This window comes from Bubalus bubalis, chromosome 3 (assembly GCF_019923935.1).
Source record: "Bubalus bubalis isolate 160015118507 breed Murrah chromosome 3, NDDB_SH_1, whole genome shotgun sequence".
NCBI classification, from domain to species: Eukaryota; Metazoa; Chordata; class Mammalia; order Artiodactyla; family Bovidae; genus Bubalus; species Bubalus bubalis.
In genome coordinates, this window is record NC_059159.1 from 26,619,137 (window position 1) to 26,637,673 (window position 18,537).

An 18,537-nucleotide genomic window follows, 5' to 3' on the forward strand; every position below is an offset into this window, starting at 1 on the left:
ACATGTCATGCCATTCCCTTCTTGTAGAGTTTGTAGGCTTGTAGAGTTTCTGTTGAGAAATCAGCTGATAGCCTGATGGGAGTTCCCTTGTATGTTATTTGTCATTTTTCCTTTGTTGCTTTTAATATTTTATCTGTCTTTAATTTTTGTCAGTTTGATTACTATGTGTCTTGATGTGTTCCTCCTTGGGTTTATCCTTCCTGGGACTCTCTGTGCTTCCTGGACTTCATTGACTATTTCCTTTCCCCTGCTTGGGAAGTTTTCCGCTATTATCTCTTCAAATATTTTCTCAGGTCCTTTCTTTCTCTCTTCTCTTTCTATGATCCCTATAATGTGAATGCATTTAATGTTGTCCCAGAGGTCTCTTAGGCTGTCATCATTTCTTTTCATTCTTTTTTCTATATTCTGTCCTTTGGCAGTGATTTCCACCATTCTGCCCTCCAGGTCATTTATTTGTTCTTCTGCTTCAGTTATTCTGCTATTGATTCCTTCCAGTGTATTATTCATCTCTGCTTGTTTGTTCTTTCATCCTTCTAGGTCTTTGGTAAACATTTCTTGCATCTTCTCAATCTTTGCTTCCATTTTTTCCCAAGATCCTGGATCATCTTCTTTATCTTTAGTCTGAATTGTTTTTCTGGAAAGTTGCCTATCTCCACTTCATTCAGTTGTTTTTCTGGAATTTATCTTGTCCCTTCATCTAGGACATAACTTTCTGCTTTTTCATTGTGATTAACTTTCTGTAACATGGTTTGTTTTAGCTGCGGTGAGACTGTGCTTTTTCTTGTTTCTTCTGTCTGCCCTTTCATGGATGAGGCTGAGGCTTGTGTAAGCTTCCTGATGGGAGGGACTAGCAGTGGGAAAAACTGCTCTGGTGGGCAGGGCCTTGCCCAGTAAAGCTTTAATTCAATTATCTGCTGATGAGTGGGGTTGCAACCCCTCCCTGGTAGTTGCTTGGCCTGAGGTGACTTAGCTCTCCGGTCTGTGGGCTCTATGGTAGGGTTAATGGCAAACCCAGGAGGGTTTACGCCAAGAGGGACCCTCCAGTGCCCTCGTCCCTGTGGCGAGCCCCTGCCAGCCCACGCCTCCACAGCCCTCCAACACTAGCAGCTAGTTTTCCTTCAGTCTCCTGTGGGGTCGCTGCTCCTCTCCTCTGGGTCTTGGTGCGAGCAAAATTTTATTTGTGCCCTCCAAGACTGAAGTCTCTGTTTCCCTCAGTCCTCTGGAAGGCCTATAATCAAATCCCACTGGCCCTCAAGGCCAGATTCCCTGGGGATTCTCAGTCCCTTTGTCGGATCCCCAGGCTGGGAAGCCTGATGTGGGGTTCAGAACCTTCACAGTATTGCAGGAACTTCTTTGGTATTATTGGTCTCCAATCTGTGGGTCACTTACCTGGCAGGTATGGGATTTGATTTGATCATGATCGTGCCCTTCCTACCATCTTGCCGTGGCTTCTTCTTTGTCTTTGCATGTGAGTTATCTTCTTTTGGGCCCCAGCGTCCTCCTGTCAATGGTTGTTCAACAGCTAGCTGCAATTTTGGTGCTCTTGCAGGAGGAGATGAGCTCACATCCTTCTACTCTGCCATCTTGAACTGGATGCATGGCTATGTTTTTAAAAAGTCATAATCTTTCAAAAATTCCTCTTGAAAAATTGACAGAGGAAATTAATTGGGAAGTATATACATGAAATGAGATCGGCCGTGGGTTGACCATGGTTGAAGCTCGGTGATAGATATAAGGAGGTTCATTATATTATTCTGGATACTTTAGTTTTATTTAAAATTTTCCAAAATAGTTTTAAAGATCTTGTGATGGTCCTCACTACCCCTAGGCCTCAAAGCACAGAGGTGCTGAGTATTACAGCCGCAGATTGCAATCTGGACAGCCCTGAGGTGGGGAAATCCTCTGTGGGGCAGTGGAGACTTTCAGGGCACTTTAAGCTGGCTCCTGGCCCAGTCCCTGGTTCCCCTGGTTTTGGGAAAAGAGAGAAGGATCAATAAGAAGGGCTGGCCTCAGTGAGCCTGGTGACACTGGGTTCGGGCAATGCCACCTTAAGACAACTGAGGGCTGGGACAACTTAAAACAATTGGGTGGCTCTAAAAATAGTAGGAGAAGCTGCAGCCAGGAAGGGAGGGAATCACATGTTGCCACCGAGGGGCTGAGGCCCGGGCAACTAGCCAGGTTCTGGCACCTCTGCCTGCTCCCCCAGAGCTCTCTGACTTTCTTCTGCCTCTTTTCTTCCTCTTGCCCTTCATCTCTGAGAAGGCAGAGAGGTGCCAAAGTGACTCTGAAACATACCCTGCCTGGTCTGACAGCCTGAGTGAACGCTCATTTTGGAATCTGTGGCTATCCTGGGACAGGTGGAATGGTCATATGGGAGAGATGAATGGGACCAGGACTGGGTTAAGCTGCCCATGGGTCACCCCAGTCTGCAGGCCCACACCCTCCCCCTCAGGCTAACCCAGGGAAGATCCCAGATGTCCTTGCCTGGGGCATCTGCTTGTGGGTTCGGTGGCAACCCCCTCTGTCTCAAGGGCCAGAAAGAAACCTCACACAGGTCCAGGGATGCAAAGATCATAAGATCCCATTCCACCCACAATGCTGTGTGGTTGGGTTGTGCACAGGGACAAAGGGAGCCCCGCTCAGCCTGGGGCAGGATGGAGGACAGAAAGGCTTCAGAGAGGAGGGGGTGCCTGTGCTGCGTCTTGAAAAGTAAGTGGAAGTTTGCTGGTAGGGTGAGGACAGAAAGGGAACTCAGGCAGAAGGGACAGCTTACACAGAGGGGTATAGACAGAGTGAGGTGGGGCGGAAGCCTGTGGTAGTGTGTGTGTGTGTGTGTGTGTGTGTGTGTGTGTGGTGGGGGTAGTGAAGAGAGGCAGGGATTCTAGATAGCATGGCCAGGTACAGGCAGGGCCTGAAGCCCACCAGCCGCTGGAGAGCTCAGGGCAATGGGAATCATTAGGGTTTTAAGAGGGGAATCAAGGCAGTTAGGTTGGTGATCTAGAAAATACACTCTGGGCCCTGGAAGGGGATGATTGGAGGGATCTTGTCATGTGAAGACCGGGTCCACCCCAGATTTAGTGCCTGCTCCGGGTGGGGATGGGGAGGGCCCTGTTGGCTGAATCCGGGCCCAGCTGCTCTGGGACACCTGCCCGGGCCTCTCCCCGCCTCCTCCCTGCTCCTGTCTCTGTCACTCACAGGCAGGGACAGGCTGGGGCAGCCATGGCAGCAGCGCTAATCTGGATCTCTCTCCTTGTGGGTAAGTTGGGGTCTTCTTCAGGGGAGAGGCCCAGGTTGAGGTAGTGAGAAGTTCCTCAGGGAAGGGGTTGGTTGGTGGGGTGAGGCAGAGGCCAGAAGGACTTTGGGGTATAAATTCTACAGTCAGTGGGGCTCTAGGAAACTGGGGCTGGGAGTTGAGGTGTCCGGGGGGCGGAGCTGGGAACTCTGAGAGGGGGGTGTCAGCCTGGGCCTTAACCACACAGGCCCAGAGCGCTGGGGCCCTTTAATGAGCTGGCTAGGCTGGCTTCTTTCTGGGTCCAGGCTAAATTTGGCCCTGGGAAGGTGTGAGGGCTGCTGGGGCAGATCCTCTCCCTAGACCTCCAGGCTTAGACTTCCCTTTGCTCAGCTCCTAGTGGACTCTGGTGTGGACCCTATTCCCCCTGCATTTTAGGGGAGGCCCTAGAGTGGCTACCTGTCTCCTGCAAGGGGTCCTTCCCTCTCCCTCTCTTCTTCCCTTCCTCTCTAGCCTCCCAGATAGTCAGCTTGGAATTCTTTCCCAAGTGCCCTTACACACACACACACCCCACACCCCTCTCAGCCAGACATTAATCCTCGCCCATTGTGACTCTCACTGGGCCTAAAATGAGGAGTGAGGGGCTTCCATGAATCCAAACCAAACTAAGGTCTGGGTCTCATCACTGATAGTGTATGGCACAGTCAGGGCCTCACCCGCCCTTCCTGGGAGCCAGCAAAGCTGTCCCTCTCCTCTCACACATTTCTCTGGTTTCTCAGGGCCACCAAGGACTGGGTGGAAAGGGGACTTTATTCCCCAGCTGGGACTGAGACTGGGCCATTGTGTTTGGGGTCGTGTTTCCCCACAGGTCTCCTGGAAGGGTTGGGGGGCACCGAGGCCCAGCAGACCACCCTGCACCCACTTGTGGGCCGCATCTTTGTACACACCCTGAACCATGAAAGCTTCCTGCAGCATCCTGAGCACGTTTTCCGTGAGAGGGGCCTGAGGGGCACGGGGGGTGGCTGGGGGGTGCCTGCCCCAGGGCTGGGGAAGGCTGCTGCCATGTCTCCAATCCCCTCTCCTCCCTTCCACCAGCTGTCTCAGCCCCCATCCCTATCACCTACCACGCCCACCTCCAGGGACACCCAGACCTGCCTCGGTGGCTCCGCTATACCCAGCGCAGCCCCTACCAGCCTGGCTTCCTCTATGGCACCGCCACCCCAGAAGATCGTGGACACCAGATCATTGAGGTACCAGCAGGGGCCCCAGTTGGCTGTGTCGCATGCAGCAGGGACCCAGCGTTCACTCATTTGCATGAATCGCGTGCCTCTAATGTGCTGCGCTCCTCAGTCTCCTCTCACCAGGCCCAGCTGCACCACGTTTCTCTCCCAACCCAACCTCTCAGCCCCCTACCCCATCCTTCAGGTCACAGCATACAATCGGGACAGCTTCAACACTACCCAGCAGATGTTGGTGCTGTTGATTGGGGACCCAGAAGGTACCACCAGCTCTGTCCCATCTCTACCCCGCCATGCCAGTCTTGGGGGAATCTCCCCTGGAAGGAGTTTTAGAAGCAACTAGTGGGGGGCAGGACACCCTGAAAACACTGGAGTTGTGCTCTCGGCTGCTCTGCTGACAGGCGAGTCGTTGAGGCTGTGGGTGTCGGGGAAGGGTGTTTGAGGCCTGTGATATAGGCAGAAGAAGGTATTAGGAAGAAGGAAGGGAGCTGAGAGGTTATGGGGAGGAGCTTAGATGGGGGAGGATCCATGCAGGGCTGGGGGCTGGGTACAGTCTGAGGCGCCCACCTGGTCCTCCCAGGCCCCCTGCTGCCATACCAGGCTGAGTTCCTGGTGCGCAGCCATGATGTGGAGGAAGTGCTGCCCTCGACACCTGCCAGCCGTTTCCTCACAGCCTTGGGGGGGCTCTGGGAGCCAGCGGAACTCCAGCTGGTCAACATCACCTCTGCCTTGGACCGTGGGGGCCGAGTCCCCCTTCCTATTGAGGGCCGCAAGGAAGGGTATGTATGCAGCCCAGGAGGGCTTCCTGGAGGAGGGAGCCACTTGCCTTTTGTCTAGTTGGTGGGCATAGAACATGGGTCTCCCTAACTTCCAAGTGGGGCTTTATCCATTGTCTTGCATGCTCACCATGCCCATCTTTACCTCCCAGCGTCATGTCACACTGTCCACTTCCTTCTGGTCATTCCATCTTCCTCTCGCCCTTCCAGGGCCCAAACCCTAGTAACCCTAAACTTTGCACTTCCTGGTGTCCATTAGGACACGAAAGATTTATCCATTAAAAGATATCGCCGGGAGGACAAGGTCCCCAGAAGATTGGGGTGCTCTGTATACTCTCACCACAACCCCAGATCTCAGGGTGGCCATGACCCCCAAATCTCCAGTGCTCAGTGGTACCCTCAATCATCTAACAGTGGTTTCTACCTGTGCCCAGGGTATACATCAAGGTGGGCTCTGCTTCACCCTTCTCCACCTGCCTGAAGATGGTGGCGTCCCCCGACAGCCACGCTCGCTGTGCCCAGGGCCAGCCTCCACTACTGTCCTGCTATGACACCTTGGCACCTCACTTCCGGGTTGACTGGTGCAACGTGTCTTTGGTGAGGAGGGCTCTGGGAGTGGGGGCGGGACAGGGCCCCCATCACGGTCTCCTCCATCCTCACCTTCCTGGCCCCTCTCTGTTACTCCAGTTATCTCTACTGTCTCCCTCTGTCTCTCTCTCTCTCTCTCTCTCTCTCTCACACACACACACACACACACACACACACACACGCACACCACTGATGTTCTACCTTCTCCCACAAGAGGGCAATAGAGTCCATAATCCAGACAAAGGGATCTCCAGCTTCTGGAGCCCCAGCTGTGCCCAACTCAACACCTACAACAGTCACTCCCAGGAGAGCTGCCAAACTTCTTTCTCCACCTAGGGTTTCTGTGTGGCAGCTCCGTTTCCTTTACTTTCCTCTAAGGTGTCACTTAGCAAATTATCTTGCAACATGGAATAGGTAGTTCACCCCCATGTTATAAACCAAAGATGCTCACTTCTGCTCTTTGGGATATGGAGCTGAGGTGTCTAGGGTCCCTAGAGATCCTGTTCCCAGGGCTAGGAACCCTTCCTGTGGCTTGACCCATAGCGCGGCCGGAAACTGGTAATCAATATTCTTGAGCACTTGCTATGGATAAGGCACTATGCAATCCGTGTGTTTTATCCTCACAACCACCCGGGAGACGGGTACCACTATTAGCACCCCAATTTTACAGATGAGGAAATCGAGGCACCTAGAGGTAAATCATCGCAACGCAGTTTTCTGAAACAGGATTCAAACCTGAGGACTTTACTCTAACCACTGTATGGCTCTGCCTCTCCTAGAATTTTGTTCCTGGTTTCTAGACCAGTGCTTGTCCTACTCAATCACATGAGCTGGGAGAGGCAAAGCAGGAGGAATCCCTGCAGTTTCATGGAGTAGAACTCCTGCTCCATGCCCTGGGAGTCTCTGTGTCTAGCCATCCACTCCTGGATCAACCCTCGGCTTCCTGAGCAGGTGGACAAGTCAGTGCCAGAGCCTGCAGACGAGGCACCTGCTCCAGGTGATGGGATCCTGGAGCACGACCCGTTCTTCTGCCCACCCACCGAGGCCACAGCCCGAGACTTCCTGACCGACGCACTCGTCACCCTCCTGGTGCCCCTTCTGGTGGCCCTGCTGCTGACCCTGCTGCTGGCCTATGTTATGTGCTGCCGGCGGGAGGGACGGTGAGTATGGGGGCAGAGGGCAGGGAGAGCACTAAGGCCGGTGCTCACACTGTAGACTCCTTGTGGCACTTGTGCTGCCTGGGGACCCAGATCCCTCCAAGAGTGGAATCCTCAGCCAGGAAAAGAGCAGGGGCCCCTTGCATGGCCTGCACCAGGAGGTGTGTGGATAATAGCTAATCCCCTCCCTTGTTTTTCCACAGGCTGAAGAGAGACCTGGCCACCTCTGAGTGAGTAGGAGAAGTCTGGGGGCTGGGTGGGAGCCCCCCTGGACCATTAAGCTGGACCCTTCAACCTCCATGGGCAGCAGACAAATCCCAGATAATGGGGTCACACTTAGTCTGTGCTCTCCAATCCTGGGCTGGCTGGGGGCTGGATCCCACCTATCCTGGCTTGGCTTTCTCATTTTCTGGTCTCCATGGAAGGGTCTAATGTGGGACAGGAGAGGGGATCTAGCCAGGTTTTAGGGGTCTGCTGCCACCTTCGGGGAAAGGGTTTGGGAAGCAACTTACAAGGCTTCCAGTGTGTGCACCAGCACACACACACACACACACACACACACAACCACACGTCACTGTGAGTCAGACACTTAAGTTCCAGGCTCTGCTCTGCTGCATAATTACTGTGATGGGCTCAGTTTCTTCACCTACAAGATAATGCGGTTGGACTAGCTAATATCTGGATGCTTTCAATTTCTCCAGCCCTTCCCAAATCTTACCCTCATTTGACCAGGCTTCCCCCACCCCTGGCCTTACCTTTCCTGTGTGCCCCCAGACCTCTTCCTCTCCCACTCCCTTGAACCCCAAAGATTCCAGGAGGCAGGTATGAAATGTTAGGCTCCTTTTATTCTCACTGCACTGAGCCTATGGTGGGCCTGGCACCCCTGCCTGCTTGCCCAACCTTCCTGGTTAACTGCGGCGGCATTTGGCCGCCCTGCGAACCCCCTTCATGGGTCGCTTGCGCCCCGGTTTGGAGCCCACGGGCAACTGGCGCTGCCCAGGCTGGTGCTGCCCAGGCTGCCGCCGTCTCTTGGCCTTGAGCTTAAACTTGGAGGTGTGATTCTTGCCCATGAGGAAGGAGCCTGTGGCCCCCTTGCCTGTCACCTGCTTGAGCATGCCCTTGTCCACCAGCCCCTGGAGCACTCGCTTGAAGCGCCAGGCATTGCGGGTCATGTTGTAGCCCCTGGTGGCAACAGCCTTCTTCAGGGCGGCCAGGGACACGCGGTTGCCTGCCCCCTTGTCTGCCACGAACCCCAGGATCACCTTGGATATGCTGGGCTTCCGGTGGGGATTGGGGCTGGTGCGGCGCCGAGTCTTGCTCTTGCTTGGGAGTCCAGAGGAGCTGGCCTGCTGGCCTGCCCCCAGGGCAGTGTTGGAATCCAAGGGCCCAGATGGGGGTGGCAGCGAAGTGTCTTTCTGCATCTCTTCCTGGGGTGGGTGAAGGGAACTGGGTGCAAGGACCTCCAGGATGGCGGCTAGAAGTCTCTCCTGGGTTGCTCCTCGGTGCGGGAGGTGCGCCCAAGTTCCTGGTTCCCTCAGAGGCTTCCTGTAGGGCTCTGGCCCGAGCCTTGCCCTGGGTGGCCAGAAAGAGGACCGTGGATGATCACCTACGCTGGCCTTGGCAGACTTCTGCCTGAGGTGCAGGGGGCGGTAAGGTTATCTCTGTAGTGACCTCAGGGGGACATTGTGAGGCCACCAGAATCCGGTGAGGTCACAGTGGACCCACTGTTCCCCCTAGGTGGGGCAGAGGGGAGATACCACAGAGTGTGGGCATCTGGCATGTCAGGTAGCCTGGGAAGAAGGGCTGTGGCTGAGTGAGTCAGGCGGATGGACCCATGTGGCGTGTATTGCTCACCAGCTGATTTTAGGGTGCCCAAGACCCCAGTTTTAAACCCACCATTTTAAACCCCACCGTCTCAATTCATTGGGTTGAAGAACACAAAACTTTTTAGAATCAGTATTATACCTACATTTTTGAATTTTTATGGGGAATAAATTTCCCAGCGTGAACAGAAATGTAATTCCTTGATCTATCTTAATTTAATTCCTTGATCAACTTTTTTTTTTAACACAGTAATAAAAAGGATTTCCTTCTTTTCTGTTTTCATGTTTATTTCATAGATTTTTTTTCCCCTATTGGGAACAGTGATTTTCTATGTAAGTTTTAGATTTTCCTCCTCAATTTTTTTTGGCCTGTGCCAAATTTGACCAATTTTATCTTCTGCCATTGAGAATATTCTCTTCTGACCAGTTACTTTCCACCATGTCCAGCTTTCCTGGGTCAGTTTTCTAGCTCTGCTGAGGTCAGGAAAATATGCTTCCTCCATCAGTTTTGAGTCAATAACCAGTTTTACCGTGTGTGTGTGGTATTAGCCCTTGCTGGTGTGGATTTTGTGTTGATTTATTTCTACAAAGTCCAATTTTATTCATTTTTCTTTTTGCTTGTTCGAGGAAATTGAAATCATCCAAAATAGTGAATCCGCTGCCTGTTTTTGACCTGCATCAGACTTTATTGGTCAGAACATTCTCCAGCCCAACGACCCTCTCCTGTGAGCTGTGTGCCAGAGGCAGGGCTCAAGGGGCTGTGTGTGTGTGTGTGTGTGTGTGTGTGTGCGTGTGAGCATGCCTGCCTGTTCATTTTTCTGCCCAAGTGCTGATGTGGAAAGATTGTGGGGGAGGGCACTGTGGCTCTGACTTCTGCTCCTGCTCTGGAAAACACGTCCCTGGACCATTTTTCCACCTGTGTGTGTTGCCAGAGTAATGAGACCCAGATGTGGGGCTAGGGGTGGGGAAGGGGCCATCGGCTGAGGCCTCCCCCACCCGAGATTATTACCTGCCTGGCTGCCTCCACTTCCACACTCTTCTTGCTCCCTTCCCGTCTCAGCCTCCCTTCGCCTGGGAATGGAAAATTGTGTTTTGGACAACCCTGCTTGCCAAATTCCAGACTCAATAGCTCATTTTGACCCTCCCCTCGCCTTCAGAGAGTGGCTCCACCTCCTTCCGCTGGCCAGAAAGTGCTTGGTTCTATTTTCTCTGGGGAGGAGAGTGGCCCATTCAGCAGGAAGCTAGAAAATCTTTCCTTTAGTCTTATCTCTCAGACTCCAGCCGGAGTCTGTGTCCACTACTTGAGATGGGGATATAGATGGGAAACATTTTCCCTTCCCGGATCTGATCAGTAATCCAGCGGTAAGAAGGATGGCTTCCACCCTGCCTGGGGCCCCCACCCCTTTAAGAAAACCAGTTCTTATTGTCTGTCTGACCCGGCAACCAGGGGGTCTGTGAAAAGCCCACCAGTGTGGGTGGGTTCATGCCAAAGGGCTTGGAAATGTCCTTCTACTGGAGGCCAAGTTCATCAGTGGACCTACTGTAATAATGCCAGTGATAAAAATAGCAACAGAAGACTCCCTATAATAATAGCTATCTTTGGCTGCATCCTGACTTGTACATGTAAATGTTTTTCTTACATTAATTCATTTAATTCATACAACAGCTTTATTACAGTTGAGGAAATGGTGGCAGAGAGGTCAAATAACTCACACACGGTAACACAACCAGTAAGCAGAGGAACTCACATTCAGGGCCCAAAGCAAGTCCTCATGCATAATCACTGTGCTACCCTACTCAAAATGAATTAAAGTTGCTCCCGGACAGCAGAAAACAAGCCCGTGAGAATGTCAGATGAGAAGGAGGCTCAGCCTTCCTAGAGGCAACTGGATCTAGAGCTCAGGAGGGCCTTGCTAATGGGTGTGGCAGTCAGTTCATTCAGCCCCTCCTAGGGTTTCCAGCCCAGTAAGGGTGGAGCCTGGTTCCCGCCTCAAGGAGACCAGGTCTCAGACACAGACAGGAAGTAAGACTTAGCATCTGAGCTAAGCAATGCTGGGGGCAGTGTGGGGCAGGGTGGGAGAGGGTCAAGGTTTGAGGATCCAAAACATAAGCAGTCAAACTCCACCAGGAAAAGAACTTGGGCAAAAGCTAGGAAAAGGTGGAGGAGGTAGGTTTGCCAGACTAAAATGAGGATGATGGGGAAGGGAGAGAGCATTAGAATCGGAAACTGATTGCTGGAAGGGACCCAGGGGACCATCAGAATATAGAAACCATATAGAGCCTAGCCGGAGAAGGCAACGGCACCCCACTCCAGTACTCTTGCCTGGAAAATCCCATGGACGGAGGAGCCTGGTGGGCTGCAGTCCATGGGGTCGCTAGAGTCAGACACGACCGAGTGACTTCGCTTTTACTTTCACTTTTCACTTTCATGCATTGGAGAAGGAAATGGCAACCCACTCCAGTGTTCTTGCCTGGAGAATCCCAAGGATGGGGGAGTCTGGTGTGCTGCTGTCTATGGGGTCACACAGAGTCGGACACGACTGAAGCGACTTAGCAGCAGCATAGAGCCTAGCAAACAGTGGCCTCTGAAAATCCATGCCACTGTGGGCATCTAGTCATGTCTTAGTATCTCAGGAACTCTTACCATAGGCCAGGCAATTTTCTGAACACCCAACCTGTATTTTCTCATTTAAACCCCATAACAATCCTAGGAAGTAGGTTCTTTTATTATCCTCATTTTACAGTTGAGGAAACTGAAGCACAGAGGGGTTAAGCAACGTGCAAAGGTTACACAGGTTTGAACCCAGGATGTCTGCACCCAGAGCCTATGCCTCAGTCACTGGATACTGAGCTGGCACCGAAGAACTTCCTGTTTATCCTCCTCCCCTCATCGTGTATGTCTCCCTCCTGTGCCCCTAGCATCCAGATGGTCCACCATTGCACCATCCGTGGGAACACAGAGGAGCTGCGACAGATGGCATCTAGCCGAGAGGTGCCCAGGCCACTCTCTACCCTGCCCATGTTCAATGTGCACACAGGCGAGCGGCTGCCCCCGCAAGTGGACAGCGCTCAGGTGCCCCTCATACTCGACCAGCACTGAGGGCCAGCCCAGGTGGGTCCAGCTGGGCAGTGCCAGCCTCTTTCTGGGAATAATGCAGCTTCCAATTCAAGGCTGTCGCAGGGGGTTGGGGGATGGGAAGGGGCACACAAAGCTGTCTGCCCCCCAGGGTAGCGGTGGGACGGTGGTTCAGCAGTGCCAGCAGCGTGGCCCTCAGTGCCAAGCACTCAGAGTCCAAGGGTCAGGGTGGGGAAAGCGGGAGAATTGGGGCCTGGTTCTCACAGACTCCCACTCTCTCTTCTCTTTGCTGCTCCCGTTCCAGCCCTGGCCTTGTCCTCCCTTCTCTCCCCACTCACAGAGCAGCCATGACCATGACCACATCCTTCTTCCTGACTCCAGTTCTTGGCCCTCTGGACCCCAAGCTTGGAGGATGGCGTGGGGTGAGGGTGTCTGGGATCAGGACCCCCAGAATAAATACCTGCCACTCTGCTCATCGATTGCTGTGTTTTTGTCTTCGGAGCCTCCTTCCCAGTCCTCACTGCTTCTGCTTCCCTTTCTGCCTTGTGGACGCCCTCAGAGGTAACCTGGGGCTGCTGCCTGACTTCAGGACTCTTCGCATTTTTGCATTTCTCAAATTCTCTGTAAGTAAGAGGGAAGGACCTGCATATGCAGCCTTAATATTGATCCTCACATGAACCCAACAGTGAGGGACAATTGGATCATTATCCCCATTTAACAGACAAGGAGAGAGAGAGAGAGTGACTTACCCAAGGTCACAGAGCAGGCAAGTGGTGGAGCTTGGATTCAGATCTGTTGTGTCCACCTCTACCCTGCCTTTTGGAGGGCTGCGAGGTTCTGGAAGCAGGAGATCTGGGCTCTCACCCATTCAGATCCCCTGGAGGGAGGCCCCTTTGTAAGTCATAACCTAGATATGGAAAGGGGGTTAGGGTGCAGGACTCTTAATGCCCGGGATCAGTTACCCCTCTCGGTGGGCTCCTTAGGGACAGAGTTGAGGTCCACAGGACACTGCACAGCCTGGAGCCCTTGTTGAGCTTGATGTCACCAGCGTAGCTTGGTCCCCATGTGAGCCCTGGAGAGCACGGCTGACCAGGAAGCAGCCGCAGCTTGTTCTTCCCAGGTGGCTGTAAGCGAAGCAGGCCAGGTCCTCTCCTGCCCTGCAACCAGAGCCACAGCCAGTCTCCCCTTGGGAGAGCAGGCCAGAGACGGCCCCGGAGGGGACCCAGTAAAAGAGGGGGAGGGAGGAGCAGGGTCCTTTGGCTCAGGCCCCTGACCAAGGGGGCACCTCCGAGACAGTCCAGACAACGGGAAGCTCTGCCACTCTGAGGCCTCTATACCTCTTTCTGAGGTCCTCACACTAGGCCTGGGCCCCATCTACTATCCTGGAGCTAATGCTCAATCACCCCTTCTCTGCGTGTGTGTATGTGTGTGTATTGTATGTATGTGTGTATGTATGTTATATGTGTGCATGTGTGTGTGTGTAGGGGGCAGGTGGGAGGGACGTACTGGATTTTTCTCTCACCTGGAGGCGAGAGCCCAGCCTGGGGCTGAGGGGAAGGTGAACCAGCTGAGGCAGCCCCCAATCTAATAACGGTGCCCCAGGGCCACTGAAGAGGGCTGAGTTTCTGAACACTGCGTCCCACTTTTCAGAAATGTACAGGCAAAGGGGTCATGGGGGCCCCAAGTTGCTCCTGGACTCCCCTCTCCTTTCTCTCGCTTCCCAGAATCCCCACCTTAAAAATATATCCTGAGTTCATTCACTTCTCACAGCTTTCATGATGACTTTCCCAGGCCAGCTCCAGGATCTGGCTCCTGGACCCCCACAGCAGCCTCCCTGTATGTAGCCTCCCTGCCTCCTCCCTGCCCCTTTTGTCTTACCTCCAGTACCAGTCAGGCCAGTTCTTTAAAAGGAAAAATCAAGGAGTTTCGCCCCTCTGCTGTCAACTCTCCATTGCCTTCTCGTGACAGTAAGGGGAAAACCCAAAGTCTTGGCCAGGCTTAGAGACCCCATGTATGCCTCTGACCACATCATCCTAGCTCCCCATGGTTGCCTGCTCCAGCCACACTGCCTCCTAACACACCCCTGTTTCGGTGCCCTAGCCCCTGTTCTTCCCTCTGTTGGGAGCCCCAGTCTCCTATGTCCGCAAAACTTCCCCTTAGTGCAGTCATTTTGGCCTCTGTGCAAATGGCAGGTCTCTAGAGAGCCCTTTCCCCTGCTCAGAGAGCACTCTCCACTCCTGGCTCCAGGTCCATAGGATGTGCCCTGTATGAGCACCTTGTTGGGGTCAGCTTTGGCCTTGGGGTAAACTTCAGGAGGGCAAGATTCTGTGCTCCCCCAGGGGCAGCGCCTGCACACAGCGGGCGCTCAGAAAAGTCAAGTGAAAGAATGTGTGAAGGGAAGCCACCAGGTCCGGCCGCTCAGAGTTCTTGAGTAGGTTGCTCCTCCTCTCTGGGCAAAGAGGGTGAGGTGAGCAAGGCTACTGCTAGAGCTTTTACCATTATCTTGTGGGTGTCCCCCTTCCCTGCTGGCCACCCTACACCCATTGGTTAGTTAATCCCAGAAGCATCCGTGGAGGCAGGAAGAGGCCCCAAGCCTCCTGCATGTATGTGCTCAATAAACTCAAGGGCTCTTTAGGTAACAACCCCCAATCACATGAACTCTGACTTTTCATTCACAAGTTCCTCCTTTCCCTGGGGCCCCTCATCTGGCTGAAACCTGGAGCTGCACAGAATCTGCTCAGATTGGAGACTGCGGTTTGGGATGGTTCTTCCCTGCTCCCTGTCAGCTCTCCACACCCATGAGGAGGAGGCCGCCCTCTCACCCTGGACCCACGCGCTTTTCCTGTTCCGCCCAGATGGGAGAGTCTGAGACCAGCCCCATACTTCCCTCTGCCTTGGGATCTTGGTAGTGCCTCCCTCCCAGCTCAGCCATCAGGAGCACATGGGAGCCTGGCTGCTGGCCGAGGAGGAAGTGGCCCAGACACGACGGGGGTGGGGGATAGCGTGACTGCGGAGGACAGCGAGCTGTGCCTGGACGCAGACGCACGTAAGCCCCACTGCCCTGGCACTCAGCACCCCTTTACATATGCTTGGAGGGGCAAGATTCCACCTGGCAGTCACACCTCAGGCCCTCACCACCAAGGACAAATAGCTGCTCCTCCCTGAGATTCCATTTCACTCCCTCCCTCATCTCCTCCAGCGTCATACCCACACTGCCCACAGGACCCCATGTCTCCACCTTCATCCCAAACACAGCTCTCACGTATGACCTGACTCTAGATGGTTCCTCACCACCTCTCAAACTGGTGAGAGAACCCTCTGCCAGCCGTGAGGACCCAGGAACCCCTAAGCTGGCCTCAGCCCCTGCGTGCACACTTCTTCCTTATTCTGGAGACATGTTCATATGTACACATGCATGCTCACACCGATGCCCATTTTATAGCGACTCCCTTGGTGTATCTGCTGGGATTTGGAGCCAGAGTGAAGCAGGGTTCCAATCACGGTTCAATCTACTCACAGACATTAATCATAACTGTCCTGGGGGCTTTTGTGAGAGTTTGGGAGAACTAGGCAAGTGCCTGGCATCTGGCAGCTCCCAAGAATGAAAACTTTATTACAAACAAGTACTCACATGATCACCCCAGAACCAGAGGTCTGTGAGGTCTCCTTGTCCCCTAAGAACCGAAATGGCTCAATTTCCATTCTACTAAGAGTTCAAGCAGTGAATTGGGAAGGAGCCTGAAATTCACCTGCTCCTAGGCTCTGACCTGCTGTCCGTCCAATCCCGCTCTGTCTGCTAAGGCAGCTGCTGGCCACCTGTGGCCCCCGAACACTTGAAATGTGGCTTCCAAACTGAGATATGCTGCAGATGGACTCCTGAAATGATAATATTTGGGGATATATGGGGTTAAATAAAATATCTTATTAAAATTAACATTCCATTTCTTTTTATATGTTTAATACGGCTGCTAGAAAATGAAAAATTACACGTGTGGCTTACTTTTTACTTGTATTGGGCAGTGCTGTTTTCACGGTCCTACCTGTATCTCAAGTCCAGATTGACCCAAACCCAAACCAGAACTCAGCCACTTTCCATAACACCTGCTCCCTCCAGGCCTCTGTGTGCATCAGTTTTCGGAAGCCTTGAGGAGAGGGAGCGGTTTGCCTCACAGCAGTGAAGTCACCTAGCATTGAATATGTGGTGGCATTCTTGTTCTAAAATGTGCTCTGGTCTCCACCCTACCCTATCTTACTTTCCTCCACTGCTGTCTTATGCAGAGAAAATCCCAGTCTCTCCATCACCCTCGTGGCCCGGACTCACCTCCCTCCAGGCCTTGCCATGCACATCCCCTGCAAAGCACTGGATTCTCCGTGAGTGTAAGGGCCAGATCATCCTCCGAGACAAAAGCCTTCCTTCTTCCAGGGTTTTGCCTCCTGGTCCACAGACATCTCTCAGCTCTCACACCTGGAAGGGGATGCAGAGACACAGCTGCTGATCCTCAGCAGCCTTGGACTTCAGGATGGTGGCCTCCCTGCCCCCAGCTTCTTCTCATTCCCCCCATACTTCTCCCTGCTCTATCATCTCCCTGTCATCCTCATTACACAGACAAACTCTCCTATGCCTTCAATCATGTCCATGCACACGTGCCCCATATATGCAGAACCCCCCCACCCCCGCTGTCCCTCACACACCCACACTGGTGCAGGATCCCTTTGAACATCGAAGCATTTGGTTCTAGCTGAGTGTGTACTTTCTCATTCACCCAGGGATGACTGCAGGAGCCCACCTCACTCCCTCTCCTCCTGTGGGTCTTGCTTTCAGAGCCCCATACTTGCTCCAGAAGCCCTGCAATCAGCTCCACGTGGCCCTGTGGGCACCTGGCCTGAGGCTCCCACACTCAGCCGGGAAGCCCCTCTCAACATCACCCAGCTCTGTCTTAGAGGCACCTGGGGAGCTGAGTGTTAAAGAGCCGGAAAAAAAAAAGAGGGAAAATCCGCCACGTTTTAGTTATAGAAAGTCCTGCCAGGAGATGGGTTCGAGCCACAAAAAGGCCCCAGGATTCTGAGAGAAAGCAAAAAGTGAAAAATCCAAAGGTAACCTCCTCTTTCTAGAATCTTTGGTCTAGATTTGATTGAAAAATCAGTTGCAGGAACATGACCCATTCCCTTACCGAAAAACAAAAGTGAGTCCATGGAGCAGCAGGCAGAAAGGGCCGAGGTGCCTCCACGCGTGCGGGCCGTGGGTCTCGGGGAGCAGCTCTGAACAGCTGTATTTAGGCAGCTGTGATGTCAGCAGAGAGGAGGGCTTGAATTCGGAATGTAATACAATGGCCCCTTTGTCCCCCTCCCCTCCTGCCCGGCGTACACACTGGAACCACAGTCTGGCTGTAACACACGTGACACAGGCGGACTTCACAGAGGGCCTCTGTCACCACCATAGCCCTGACTGGCGGCGGGTGTCACCTCGCATGCCCTCATGCATGCACGTGCACACTGCAAGCACACACACGTTCCCACGTGTAGATCTGCGCACGTATAGTGAGAGGCATAGTCCCCCTGCTTTGCGTAGAACTGTGCTGCTCAGCTCAGTAGCTGCAAGACATAGGTAGCTATTAAAGTTAAATACAATAAAATGAGAAGTGGGGTCCTTCGGCGCACGTCCTCTTGTGAAGTGCTCCACACAGTGGCTAGCGGCTACCATATTGGTAGACAGAGAACGTGTTTCTCATGGCAGCAAGCCCAGGCCTAGAACCTCTCACTGCTAGTTGCTCGCACGTGGATCTGCACTTGCTCACTCTTATTGGCAGTGATGCCCACACGCCACCCGCGCTCCTAAAAGGGCCGCCTCTTGACTTCACCTTCTCTTTTTTTAGCCTCCCCGGCATCTATGCCCAGACCTGCGCCCAGCATTGCAGTACCTGGCCTCCAGCCTGCCTCGGCCAGCTCCACTTGACCTGGAGAGAATAATAACAGGGTGAGAACAGCACCGTACGACAGTGGCCAAAACGTCTGCTCTAAGGCTGAGCTGAATTCTGCAGACATGGACAGCTTTGGAAACTCAAGTCAAACTCTGCTTGAGTTGGGCAGGAGAATGAGGGGACAACAAGACATTTGAAATATAAGAAAGATTTGGAAGTTAAGAAGTGTGGTGCAACTGCTGGTGTGACAAGTGTGAGCAGGGGAGGAGACAGTGAGAATGAACAGGTGGGTAGTGATCAGGTAAAGCCTTGGATGCCAGGTTTGGGTTGATTCTGGATCCCCTGTGGGGGCAGATGGAGATGGGACCAAGATGGCCAAGGGCGCCAAGGAGCAGGAGGTCCAGGTGGATGGGCTGCTGAGGCTGGTGTCAGGCCTGCATCACCAGTTACACACTGGATTGATCAGAGGATCATCTGGTAACTTGAGATAATTTGCATATTGAATAATCTTGTTCAAAGCCGCAATCTTTTGTCCTCTTTAGGCTAATTCTAGTACTCCACTATCCTGAGGGTGAGAGAAGTGCTAATGATGAATTATTAAAGGCCATAGTTAACCACCATGACTATTTAATGACAGCCAAGGCGGACAATGGACTCTGAGGACTTGTCCACCTCTCTGTGGACCTGAAGGAGGGATGTGGGCCTTTCCTGCCCAAAGGTTTATGCCCTAAG

At 53.2% G+C, this 18,537-nt stretch overlaps 1 protein-coding gene and 1 long non-coding RNA gene across 7 annotated transcripts; one reads left to right on the forward strand and one right to left on the reverse strand.

Moving 5' to 3' along the window:
- The first annotated feature begins 2,623 nt into the window (after positions 1-2,623).
- On the forward strand, positions 2,624-12,364 carry SGCA (sarcoglycan alpha). 2 transcript variants are annotated; one of them, XM_025280327.3, is made up of 11 exons: positions 2,624-2,709; positions 3,198-3,256; positions 4,098-4,220; positions 4,325-4,479; positions 4,655-4,727; positions 5,048-5,246; positions 5,678-5,840; positions 6,783-6,991; positions 7,192-7,218; positions 11,731-11,923; positions 12,228-12,364. In XM_025280327.3, the coding sequence occupies exons 2-10, from the start codon at positions 3,220-3,222 to the stop codon at positions 11,909-11,911; spliced, it is 1,167 nt and encodes a 388-aa protein (XP_025136112.1). In that variant the 5' UTR covers positions 2,624-2,709; positions 3,198-3,219; the 3' UTR covers positions 11,912-11,923; positions 12,228-12,364. The 2 variants fall into 2 exon arrangements, with proteins under 2 accessions (XP_025136112.1, XP_025136111.1); XM_025280326.3 differs by having other exon boundaries at positions 2,625-2,709; positions 12,192-12,364.
- LOC102391457 lies at positions 7,814-17,368 on the reverse strand. 5 transcript variants are annotated; one of them, XR_006549524.2, is made up of 4 exons: positions 17,059-17,368; positions 16,209-16,352; positions 15,655-15,763; positions 7,814-8,560 (listed from the first exon to the last, which is right to left on the reverse strand). It is a non-coding gene; the product is annotated as a spermatid-specific linker histone H1-like protein (long non-coding RNA). The 5 variants fall into 5 exon arrangements; XR_006549523.2 differs by having other exon boundaries at positions 15,637-15,763; XR_003107848.3 differs by lacking the exons at positions 15,655-15,763; positions 16,209-16,352; positions 17,059-17,368 and adding exons at positions 9,821-9,882; positions 12,348-12,476.
- Between the last annotated feature and the right edge of the window lie 1,169 nt (positions 17,369-18,537).